The 12,675-nt window shown below is 48.0% G+C and overlaps 1 protein-coding gene across 10 annotated transcripts in view; it reads right to left on the bottom strand.

The window, feature by feature from the left end:
• Window positions 1-12,675, bottom strand: part of TNRC6A (trinucleotide repeat containing adaptor 6A) — a 57,428-nt gene that overhangs the window by 32,155 nt on the left and 12,598 nt on the right. For 7 of the 10 annotated variants that reach the window (XM_054271247.1, XM_054271248.1, XM_054271253.1 and 4 more), the window contains exons 2-5: window positions 12,256-12,303; window positions 9,967-10,002; window positions 3,810-3,900; window positions 2,637-2,658 (exon numbers count right to left, since the gene is read on the bottom strand). In XM_054271247.1, coding sequence (XP_054127222.1) covers window positions 2,637-2,658; window positions 3,810-3,900; window positions 9,967-10,002; window positions 12,256-12,303 — 197 coding nt within the window. The remainder of the gene's footprint in view (window positions 1-2,636; window positions 2,659-3,809; window positions 3,901-9,966; window positions 10,003-12,255; window positions 12,304-12,675) is intronic. The other 3 variants (XM_054271252.1, XM_054271249.1, XM_054271251.1) reach the window with 1 other exon arrangement.

Raw genomic sequence — 12,675 nt, 5'->3', positions numbered from 1 at the left:
CAAAGACAAACCTGGAACTCCCAATGGATTTCAGTGGGAGCCCCGGTCAGCCAGATGCAGCTCAGAGGATGGAGGGGCACACAGAGAGCAGCTTCCATCGCTGCCAGCGGCTCCAGGAGTGCTGCACAGCCCCCTGCAGCCCCCTCTGCCTCCAGCAACGCCTTTCCAAACCAAGCCCTCAGCAGGCAGGACAGGGTCCCAGCCCAGCAGCACAGCTGCCCTCAGGAGCTCCCTCCCCTCAGCCTCCCACAGCACAAACCCCCTGCTCCTCCTCATCCAGGGGCTTGTCCCACTGCAGCCCAGCCACCAGAGCAGCCACTGCGCTCAGAAATGCCAGGCCAGCCCTGGGAATGGTGCTGCAGGGCTGGGAATGGTGCTGCAGGGCTGGGAATGGTGCTGCACACCTGGGAATGGTGCTGCAGGGCTGGGAATGGTGCTGCAGGGCTGGGAATGGTGCTGCACACCTGGGAATGGTGCTGCACGCCTGGGAATGGTGCAGCAGGGCTGGGAATGGTGCTGCAGGGCTGGGAATGGTGCTGCAGGGCTGGGAATGGTGCTGCACACCTGGGAATGGTGCTGCAGGGCTGGGAATGGTGCTGCACGGCTGGGAATGGTGCTGCAGGGCTGGGAATGGTGCTGCACACCTGGGAATGGTGCTGCACGCCTGGGAATGGTGCTGCACGCCTGGGAATGGTGCTGCAGGGCTGGGAATGGTGCTGCACGCCTGGGAATGGTGCTGCACGCCTGGGAATGGTGCTGCAGGGCTGGGAATGGTGCTGCACGCCTGGGAATGGTGCTGCACGCCTGGGAATGGTGCTGCAGGGCTGGGAATGGTGCTGCAGGGCTGGGAATGGTGCTGCAGGGCTGGGAATGGTGCTGCACGCCTGGGAATGGTGCTGCAGGGCTGGGAATGGTGCTGCAGGGCTGGGAATGGTGCTGCACACCTGGGAATGGTGCTGCACACCTGGGAATGGTGCTGCACGGGTGGGAATGGTGCTGCACACCTGGGAATGGTGCTGCACGGGTGGGAATGGTGCTGCACGGGTGGGAATGGTGCTGCACACCTGGGAATGGTGCTGCAGGGCTGGGAATGGTGCTGCACACCTGGGAATGGTGCTGCAGGGCTGGGAATGGTGCTGCATGCCTGGGAATGGTGCTGCAGGGCTGGGAATGGTGCTGCATGCCTGGGAATGGTGCTGCACAGCTGGGAATGGTGCTGCACACCTGGGAATGGTGCTGCAGGGCTGGGAATGGTGCTGCACACCTGGGAATGGTGCTGCAGGGCTGGGAATGGTGCTGCACACCTGGGAATGGTGCTGCAGGGCTGGGAATGGTGCTGCACACCTGGGAATGGTGCTGCAGGGCTGGGAATGGTGCTGCACGCCTGGGAATGGTGCTGCACACCTGGGAATGGTGCTGCACGCCTGGGAATGGTGCTGCACACCTGGGAATGGTGCTGCACACCTGGGAATGGTGCTGCAGGGCTGGGAATGGTGCTGCACACCTGGGAATGGTGCCGCAGGGCTGGGAATGGTGCTGCACACCTGGGAATGGTGCTGCAGGGCTGGGAATGGTGCTGCAGGGCTGGGAATGGTGCTGCACACCTGGGAATGGTGCTGCACACCTGGGAATGGTGCTGCAGGGCTGGGAATGGTGCTGCACACCTGGGAATGGTGCTGCAGAGCCCCAGGGCAGTGCCCCGAGCACAGCCTGCCTCTCCCCTCCCAGCACACCCCAGCTGGGACGTTCCTCGTCACCCACCCTGGGAAGGGGCACTTGTGTCCCTCCTGCCCCCAGCACAGCATGCCCCTCGCCAGCCCCCTGCCTCCCAGCCCCATCCCTCCCTTCCAGCACTTTCTGATTTTTCCAGCAGGACTGGAGCATCAGCCACTGCCCCAGCAAGTGTTAAATTAAACCAGCATTCCCAGAAAACTTCAGCAAGCACTGCGCATGGCCACCTCAGCAGTTACTGCGCACTTCCCAACAAACAGGTGAGGAGCTCCAACTCAAGAGAAAGTGAAAAGAAGCTTTTTTCCCCTTTGTAGGAGCTGGTTGGGATGTAGACCCCTACACACCCCACAAACACCCAGAAAACCACAGTGCTCGCACCTGCCATGAATATTGAAATTACAGCTCGTGGGTACTGGCACCCTGATCATTCTGCAGGGTGAGCCCTCCATATGCAGGAGTAAAACTGGACACATTAATTACTGGACACATTAATTACTTGTCCGTCGCATGCTCCCAATCCCAGCTGCACTTAGGATATCTGTAAATTAAGTTTCCAACAGATCCATCCTATGCACAGTTATTCTGAAGTGTTGGTGCACTTTTCAAACAAAGTAAAAAAGAGAAGGAAAAAGCAAGCAGGGAAGCAAATTCAGGTATATGTCTATGCCTGGTCCTCTGTCAGTAAATAAGAATGGAAAACAGGAAGATCAGCAACTCCAATCCCTGGATAAACCCTTTGCTGTTACTCTTCTAGACTTTTGTGGTCACTTTGAAAAAGTGCAGCTGAAATCTCAAGGGTCCCATCTGTCACTTTTGGGAAGAGATTTCAGGTGAAACATTTGATTCAACACGTTTAAAAGCCCAGAAATAATACACAGAGTAGAACTAACTGTAAAGTAACTTACCTTTGATTTTTTGTTCAATGGCCTAGAACAAGAAAAAAGAAGTGTCAGTGATTTCTGCAGATAAGAGAGAAACCACATATACACATACCACTTCATAAAGCAACATTAGCATTTGACTTTCCTCTTTTTAAATGGTTTCAAGTTATTTAATTATCTACTTCAGAAGCCTCTCTCTAACCAACCCAGGCTTATTATTCCTTATGTTTAAAAAGCTGTTTAAATGTTATAGAAGACAAAATTAATTTGAAAGATAACTACATGAAACAGACCAAATTAAACTTGCAAATTAAGATGTTTTAAGTGAGTTAAAAACTGTGCCTGGAAGCAAAGAGCTGCTGCCACTTTTATTGCAGAGCAAGGCAGGGAAGGGGGAGTGACCTGGAAATGGAAAAGAGTAAGAGAGCAAATGCCAAAGCTTCAAGGCTTTCATTTGCAAGATTCATTGGTTACACCTGTACTGTGGCCAGGACGAGAGATCTATTTGAATAAAAGTTTATCCCAGGATAAAATGCCTTGCCTGTGCACACTCAGAGCTTCCTCTGGAGAGTTTGTGACCCAGCTCCTCAGCCTGGCACTGGCCCATGGACACAGAATGAGAACTCGGAACTTCTCACAACATTTTTTGCTGCCTTTACCTTTGCCTGAGCTCCTCTGAGCTCAGGGTCAATATTCAGAATCAATGGCCATGATGAGGATCTTGTCAGGAAACAGGGATTCTGAAGTATTTACAAGCATTTCTGTGACATTCCCGCTCCTAAACATCTTTGCTGTCAATATTTTCTTTTTTATGAAATTGTTATTCCCTACTACAAATTCTCTCATGGCATGTTTCCATACTGAAGAATAAGATATATTAAAATAAGGATGCAGCTGAAAGCCACTGCTTTAAAATGCCATTTTTATTCTACTAGTAAATGCACTAACACTGAGGTGCTTCAGGCCTGAGACTGCCTCAACTGACCATCCAGAAATAGAAGGGTCACCCCAGATGAAAATTTAGTTTTGTAAGAAACTACACAGAGCCAATTACAATGCTCAACATGTCAGTTACCTCTAAATAACTGACAGCACAGCTAAATTTAAAACATTAAATTAATAAGAGAACACTTGTTTTTACTAGTGATGAAACTGTCACCTCCAAGCACAGGGGTTTCTCCTCAGTGCTCCACATACCTTTTTTTGAGCAGCTTCCTTCTTCTTCTTGTCTTCTTTTCTCTTTTTCCTTTCTTCCATCAACTGTTCTTCCTCTTCTTGCACTAAATCCCTGAACCACACAATTTGCAATTAACTCTCCCAAAATACAATCTGTACACACTTAGATTCATTTTAGAACAATTATTTCACAGCGACATAAAAGAACTGGGGAATTTTGCCTCTAATTGGATCCTATTTCTGCAGGGACTGTCACTGTCAGGGCAGGCCACCAGTGACAGGACTTGCAGTGCAGATGTGGTGCCAAGCTGCATGTGAGGAGCCCTTTCTCCCAAGGCTTACAGTGAAGCTTGGACTTGCATTTGGTTCAAAAGGCAGCAAATCCAGATGTTGGTTAATGTCCCCTGAAGTGGAGTGACTGAGCTGTGGCACACGGCAGCCTGGAGGGCTCCTGCAGGCAGCCAAAGCCACAAACCCTGTGCCTCTGCCCCATCCCAGAGCCCCTGTGCAGGAACCACCCCGGGCGGGCAGGGCACAGCTGGCACAGCTGGCACAGCCGGCACGGCAGGGGCACGGCACAGCTGGCACAGCTGGCACAGCAGGGGCAGGGCACGGCACAGCTGGCACAGCTGGCACGGCAGGGGCACAGCACAGCTGGCACAGGTGGCACAGCCGGCACGGCAGGGCACGGCACAGCTGGCACAGCTGGGGCAGGGCACAGCTGGCAGGGCAGGGCAGAGCTGGCACGGCAGGGGCACGGCACAGCTGGCACGACAGGGGCAGGGCACAGCTGGCACGACAGGGCCATTTCAGAGCTCCCTCTCCGAGAAACCGTAACTGGGCAAAAGTGAAACCAAAACTCGGAACGGTAATTAACGACACTCGTTCATTACCACAGCATTTCTGCCCAAACCTGAGCAGGAACAGCTCTGCCCAGCTCATGCTGCTCAAAAACAGACTTCCAAAGGGTTTGGAGAAAAAGAACTAACAGTGGCACCATGGGGCAGTGGCTGCACGGTGTGCGTCTGCCTGGAAACACTGAGCCGGCTCTGCTTTAACCCCAAAGCTCCCATAAACCTCCAGCTTTAAGTAAGATAGTTTGATAGTCTGTCAGAAGCAATGCAAATTGAATGTACTAAACCACAAGATAGTCCACAGGTACTAAAACTTTCATTACTTTTCTAGATATATAAACAACCAGTTAATTCTACTTCTAACTCAGCTCAAGCCCCTTTCAAAGCGAGTGCAGGCGTCAGCTTCCACTGACCAAATCCTGGCTTTTGAGATTTTCTAATAACAGAAAGCAAGCAGCAGCTACTTCTTTTAAGGAAGAAGGGCTTCTGATGTGCTAAGGTATGCAAAATAATTAGCCAGTGTTATTTCTGAGAGCCCCTGCACTGCCAGAGGAATCACAACCATCAAACACAATGTGGCTGTTTTGCATTTTATCACAGCTCCATCAGCTGGCTGCGAGATCCACCGAGGAGGACTCACTGCAAAAGCAATCCTGCATTTACAATTAGGTCTCCAAAATGATTTCATGGACAACTAAGAGGTCAGACACCTAAGTGCAGAAACAATTCCAGTTCCATTTAGAGCAATCCCCGCTCCCTGTGCAAACGTGAGGCAATGATTAACCTGCAGTGACATCCGTGCATTACAAAGGTGACACCTCAGTCAGCTCTGTCCCACCCTGAGCATTTGGAAGCAAGGGGATGCTGGTGGTACTGACCCTCGGTTTGGGGAATTTGGGACAGTCCAAATTGTGACAGGCAATTTGAGCTGGAGAGCAGCACAGAGGAAAGCTCCTAGAGATGCCAGCCCCTTCCTGCCAGCCCCAGCTCGGGCACAGCCCCTGCTCCTCACAGCTCCTGGGAACCCAGTGCTGGGCTGGGCCCGCTGAGCTACAGCAGCTGTGACACCCTGAGCAGCCACCAGCACTTGTTTTGTGTCACAAATCTCAGTCTGTCACATGCCAAAACTGCATTAACTGAAAAATCATTCTGCTTTTAGAAGAAAGCTGTGGCACATTCAACAGCAAGCAGAATGCAAAGTAGTATTTTCACAGGAAAAAAAAAAAAAAACACCTCATCAATCCTGCTACAGTTAAATCAACACAATTACATTTCACTTTGGGAATACAGATGCTAACAACTAACATACCAATATCTCTGGAATATTCCACCAGAGCATCACTGGGCTTTTGTCACACAGGAACAACAGAACTCCTAAATTCTGACACTGTATCAATTCCATTTGTATCTTTTCAAGACAAACAGATTTTAGATTACAAAGCAAACTTAGGAGACATAAAGCCCCCCTACGATTAGGATCAGAACTCTAGGTATTCCCTAGATAAAAACCATCCACCTATAGTTCATTATGAGTTTTTAAGGGTATTAATTGCCTCTATAACATCAAATCTCAGAGCAAAACTAACCCAATTGGCACAACTAAGCAGCAATAGCAAAGCCCTTCCTGTCCCTGCCTTTCCCTGAAAACTGAACACTTCAAGTAAGACAGGCCTATTCACCATCCTCAATACACAAACTTAAACCTGAGACAAAAACTCACATTTGCCTCCTCAGTCATCAGAGTGTCACGCAGGACACCTGAATTTCCATTTCTGACAGCTGGAAGCATGAGTCTCCTTTATTCTGCCCAGCACACAAATGCAGGGCCCTCTCACCAGCCAGCAGGTGATGGGATTGCTGCCTCTGGCTCCAGCCCCTGCTGGAACACATCACAAACTCCATTTCTGACACTGCTCCTTGAGGAGCAGGAGTGGAACGTGGCATTTCCCATTTATCCCCTGGGCTCCTGCAGACACACCAGCAGCAGCTCCACGGGAACCACCACAGCAACCCGGGCTCGTGGAAACCACACAGAGCCAGAAAATGAACAGGTTCATTGCTGGGCTGGCAGCTTTAACCCATGGACCTTGTGGGGCCAACATGAACAGGTTCCTTTGCTGGCCTTTCCCCACACCTGGCAGCTCTAATCCATCCACCTTGTGTGGCCAACATGAACAGGTTCATTGCTGGGCTTTCCCCACACATGTTAACCCATGGACCTTGGGTGACCAACATGAACAGGTTCCTTTGTTGGGCTCTCCCCACACCTGGCAGCTCTAATCCATCCACCTTGTGTGGCCAACATGAACAGGTTCATTGCTGGGCTTTCCCCACCCCTGGCAGCTCCAATCCATCCACCCTGAGTGGCCAAAGCGTTGCAGCAGCACGCTGCCCATCAGCTGGCCCAGGAAGAGCAGGCAGGGAGCATTCCATGGATAAGGTGAATTTACAAACAGCTCTGTGATTGCCCATCACACACCCAGCCTCCACCAGAGCGCAGGCTACGTCCTCCTCCTCCTCCTCCTGGGTAACGGGATTAGCTCGCTCAAGGTTAAACGGCCTTAGCAGAAATGCAAACCATATTTTTCAATTTAGATCAAGTGAAAATAAAACACCCCGGCAATAGGAAATCCACGTCGGAGACAGAACAAAGGCCTCCGGTTTCAACAGCTTAACTTGAAAGGTGCTTTATTTTCAAGTGAGGCAAAATGAAAATGGATCTTGATCTCAGGAGAGACTGCACATTTAATGGCTCTGAAGATGGGCAAGGAGAAGCTGCTGTTATCTGCATAAATTTAAGCAGACCGAGGGTCAGATAAATATTTACTGTTATTTATTTAACAGAAAATTTTTGTTCCAATTGTGTACTACCCCAGCACAATTCTTCTTTGTATACAGGGGAAAAAAATCCAACAAACTACAAAAATGCTTCCCTCAATTAAGCTATTAAAAAAACTAAAAGAAACAAAACCAACTTTTTAGTCTTCTAAGACAGGTTATCAAGACAGCACAAGGCATTTTATTTTTGTATGGCCTGATTTGTTATTTGGCTTCTGAAGTGGAAAAAGCTGTCATGTTCTAACTGCAAACATTTCAGGTAATATTTGTATCAAAACATGCTTCACTTATTACTTTACTTCTTGGAAAAAAAAGTGCTATTAATGTTTAATTTCTAAAGCTCCAGCTTAGCACTGTAAAAATACCTGGGCTGAAACAGACATGGTTAACCTTTATTCTTGGGTTGCAGAAGAGCAAAATCAAGTTCACCCATATTTCCCCTGGCAGACAGGCTGAGGATGAAGTAATTAATGTTTGTGCAGCTTTGCTATCTTTGCTGTTACAATTTATCAAAGTGCAACATGTTTTGCCACAATAAAATCAAAATTCTATCCCCACACTGAGGAAATGATCAAGAACTGTGAGCTCCCATCCATCACTGGAGGGATGAACAGAGCTACGGAGCAAACACACAAGTAAGAATTAGAAGTGATTATACACAGCAGCTTCTGAAACCAGTGTAAAATTTCCAGTGATTAACATATTAATTTTTTTAAATAAATAATAAATAAATAAATCCTTTCTACCATTTTCTCTTCTTCTAGTTATAAATTAACTTGCAGTGCTACAGGTGGAACACTGCCGGGTAGCTACAGGTAAGTATCAGGGATTGAAAGATCTTTAACAGTTCTGCAAAGACAGCACCACGTGCTCAGCCTACAGCTGATCTTCTACACAGACTTTTAAATGCTCCTGAGACTGATAAATCTTCTGTATTCTGACCTACAAGCTCCCTTATCTCTCAATTTTTTGAAAAGACACAATTACATAAAGTTGCCAACGAACGTGATTTCTCAGGTTCTGTAAAAACCAACAGCTAGCTTTCCTACTCACCAGCGTTCTACAAAAATCAATTAGAAAATGTGTATTTTAATTAAAATGGGATCCTACCATCCTTTATCAATGCCATCCACAAAACAGCACACTCCACCAAAGGAGCACTTGGAGGTTATGAAACACACACGAGTACTTTGAAGTTAACAAAATAATCCCAACAAACCCTGCCAGAGCCTCAGATGGAAAAGCTCTGGCACCTGAACCCACCCAGCGTGTTCCTGGGAGCACCGAGAGCCTCAGGCAGTGAGAACAAAACAAACCCACTCATTTCCAGACGTGTGTGTGTGTGTGTGTGTGTGTGTGTGTGTGTTCTTTCCAGCTATTAACAGAGAGGAGAGGGGCTGCCAAGCTAAAAACTGGGAAAAAATACTTCAATGAATAATTAATTAGAGAATGTGTATCAGCTACTTAGTTTTTTGCTTTTAAATACCTCAGGTCTTTAAATTTCCACCCTAAAGGTGAAGCAGCAGAATCCTCCCTACCACGTCTGCAATGCCAGTCACCTGGAGTCCTCTCAGCTTTCCCATTTCCCTAACACAGAAACTGGCTCATCAGAATGATACAGGGACTACAAATGGACCAGAATTCTGGAATCTGGGGTTGGCTTTGCCCTTGAGTTTCACCCAAGATGTTTGCTGCTACACAAGCAGACAAAAGACAGATCTCTTTCCCAAGAAGTTTATCATCCAGCCACACAGGACTCCAGCAGCAGCCATAAACAATCCCTATCTTCCTGTAACAAATGAGGAACCAGGAAGGCAGATTAAACTGCTCCTCCACAGCCAGCTGCTCGAGCCCAGCACCAACTGCCCCTCTCAGGCTGCTGCAGTGCTGCTGCTGCACAGGGGCTGCTGCACCCCTGCAACACCAAAGGGACCCCACGGGGACACCTGGCAGCCCTGCACAGCCTCAAGGGTGTCTGTGTCATTTACCCAAGTGTCTGTAAAGGTCCTGAATGCATGAACAGAATGTTTTCTCTGCAATGAACCCTTCCCACTGCACAGCACATATCTCTCCATGTGAAGTTTATCAGGAAAAAGACCCACCCCCAGAAACCCGACAGAAAATCAAATGCTTACGCATCAACAGAAACAACTACATTTCTCCCTGGTTTATATGTCTCTACCACTGGGCCAGCTCTATGTTTTCCCTGCAGCAGATAAGAAAAATATCACAGAAATATGGCAGTTATTATTACATGAAAGCATAGAAGTCAGTTGTACAGTGATAACTTCACAGAGCACATGGATGGAAGCTAGGGGTGAGAAGCTTGCTCTCCCAACACATGGCCAGTCTGCAACCACGGTGGGCAGAACCACAGGTGAATGGAAGCAATGGAGACTCTTCCCTATGGTTTATGCATGCTTGTGAAGCAACAGCCAAAGCCCTGGGTTTGGGAACATGATTGTCAATGTATTTCAGATATTTACCTTCTCTCAGTTCCACATAAATGAGGCAGGAAAGCCCTGTTTACCAAACAGAATTGAGAAGTTATTCCTTAAATCAGAAGAACTAAATGGTGATTTGTAGCAGTCCTGATTTTAACCAAATTTAACTCTTAGATTTCCCCAGGTAAGAGCAGACACTCCTGCTGTGGCTGATCAGGTGACATTTAATTGGTAACATGATGCCACAACAGAGTGTGGAGGGATTTATTTAATCACTGTCGCCAGTCATGCACTAAGCTGATTTTTGAGACCAGGAATATTTGCACAGCACCAGGCATGTATGAATTTTAGAGAGAACACAGACCAAATGAGGATTCTTTTCCAAAAGGCCAGACAAGCCAAATGCTAATCCTGAGTGTGAAACAGGAATCACTCCAATGGGATAAGCAAGCTGCACTGAAAGCTGTAATACTTTTCCTATCACAAACCCACAGTCTAGGCCAATATTCCCAGCAAGATTAAAAAGTGTGTTTGCTACCCATTAATTTATAAGCATAAACTCCAGAAGTGACTTCAGAACACAAAACAAAGCCAACATCCCGTGGAGTTCACAGTCTACATCCACACTGTGAAATCTGAGATTAACATAAACTCTAGCACAGGTCTGTGTACCTTGCCAGGAAAGGATATTTGCTCTTTTACAGTTCCACTAGGTCACTGCAAATTTAATAAGCCAGTAAATAATGACACTGGAGGAAGAACGAGGGCTATCTGCTGAGCTCTACCCCTGTAAAACAATTAATCAGGTCTACCCAGCACAGGCATGCCACGGTTTATCAGCTGTGTGCTCACACAACGAGAGCTCCCTGGCTAAACATAAACCAGCCGGGGCATTAATGTGAACTTCAAACCAGTTCAGAACCTTTTCAATGAACAAAACATACTCCTCTGTGCCAGAGAGACACGGGACCCGTTCCATAGCAGAATTTACCCTCCAAGCACCGAATTTTGGAAGCGCTGTAGTTTCCTTTCACTTCCCCTCGCTCTCGGCACCGCCTGCCAGCATGACAAGATCTCTGCTAAGGCCATAAAAACGTGAAGATCTCCTGACTTACTACGACTGGCACCAAGTAGTGCTCTGAACTCAGCACTCTGTCACTCCCAATAACAGTTCTGAAATCACTTCTGGCATGGCGACTGCGGCGAGTCCCTGAACGCTGATGGGTTAACAGCAACGTGCCAAAGGCACCTCAGAGGCTCCCAGGCACCCCAAATATTCCCTGCATTTCAACAACAACGTGGGGAAAATCATTCACTGATTACCTATCATTAAGTGTATTACCAAAATAAAAAAACCAAAAGGAAGACACGCACTGAGAGCAGGGGGAAGCAAAGCAGTTTTCAGATTCCACAGCCCAATCACAGCTCACCCTGGAAGCTGCAGACTGCTCGGGCTCAGGAGAGAAGGAAAAAAGCAGGGCACCAAACCTGAGATTCTATCTGCTATACTCAGGGTTCAGGCACATCTCAAACGGCCCCAGTGGAAATCCCTTTAACGGATCACTAGCAAAAGGCCTTTAAAGGTCTAACTGAAAAAGAACCCAAAAAGGAAGCAGGACAGAAGTTGAAAACAAAGAATGTAACCCATAGAGCGGATACTTGCGAGAAAGTCACCTGACCAAAACCAAACGGTGCAGAAGAAAGAACTGCTTAAACACAGAGAGATACACCTTAGGGCGCAGAATTCTTCCTTCAACGTGACCCTGAACTCCCGAGTCAAGGAGTTAACTCCCCAGCCCATTCTGCTAATCTCTCATTCTAAAAACTACACGTAAACAGGACATTCACCAGCTAACTCTTCATGGCAAAACAGGCACAGCCAGTAGTCATATGGCAACATAGAGTTTAATCCAGTTCTTGCCACAACTGTCTTGCCTCCAAACAATATTTGGCTGAAGTGTATAAAAGAACCCCAAACTCTTCATTCATTTTCCAGTTATTCTTAGGTACTACAACTTAGTGCAGAAAAGTTATTTTTCTCTTCAAAAACCTCCCCTATTAAATAAACTGTATTAAACATCTGAAGTAGTTAAACAAAAAAAAAAAGCTAAAAAGGTGTTTAGTCTACAGAATTAACTAAGCTTGCAATAGACAGCGTTTCCAAACGCTGTCTATTTCCCCATGCAATAGACAGCGTTTTCAAATTCAGATTTTTTTTTTATCCTTACAATTAACAAGAGATTAAAGCTCCCGATAAAGCCCACAACTACTCCTAGCCCTAGGCCACCTTTCCATGTAAGTAGTGGGAGGGAATTTAAATGAGTCTCTTACCTGCTTAGTTTTCTTTCGACTTCTTTGGTAGCTTTAGCTTCCAATTCTCTGCAACAGAAAGTGGTATTGGTTTCCATGTCAACAGCAATGCAGCAGGAAAATAAAGCCGGTGCGGGTCAGGATGCACAGGGAGCTCAGGTGGGTTGGTCAGCAGGGATGGGGAGAGCAGGGACCAGCGGGGACGGGCGGCGGTGTCCCCCGGGCGGGCCCTGCCCGAGCCAGCCCGGTGTGTCCGGGCACCATCCCTGTGCCCGCAGCGGCCACCGGAGCCCATCCGCATCCCGGCGCCCCGCACCCATCCCCGCGCCCTCCCCGCACTCCGCCGTCTCAAGGACTTTAAGGAAAACGATTCTGCTGCATCACTTCAGCCGCCAGCGCGCTCCGAGCGCGGCACCGGTTCGCTCCGTGCGGCACCGGGAT

Source organism: Melozone crissalis, unplaced genomic scaffold, assembly GCF_028551555.1.
Source record: "Melozone crissalis strain CALT ecotype California unplaced genomic scaffold, PUWL_Pcris_2 ptg000012l_1, whole genome shotgun sequence".
Taxonomy (NCBI): Eukaryota; Metazoa; Chordata; class Aves; order Passeriformes; family Passerellidae; genus Melozone; species Melozone crissalis.
This window is presented reverse-complemented; position numbering and strand designations above follow the sequence as displayed.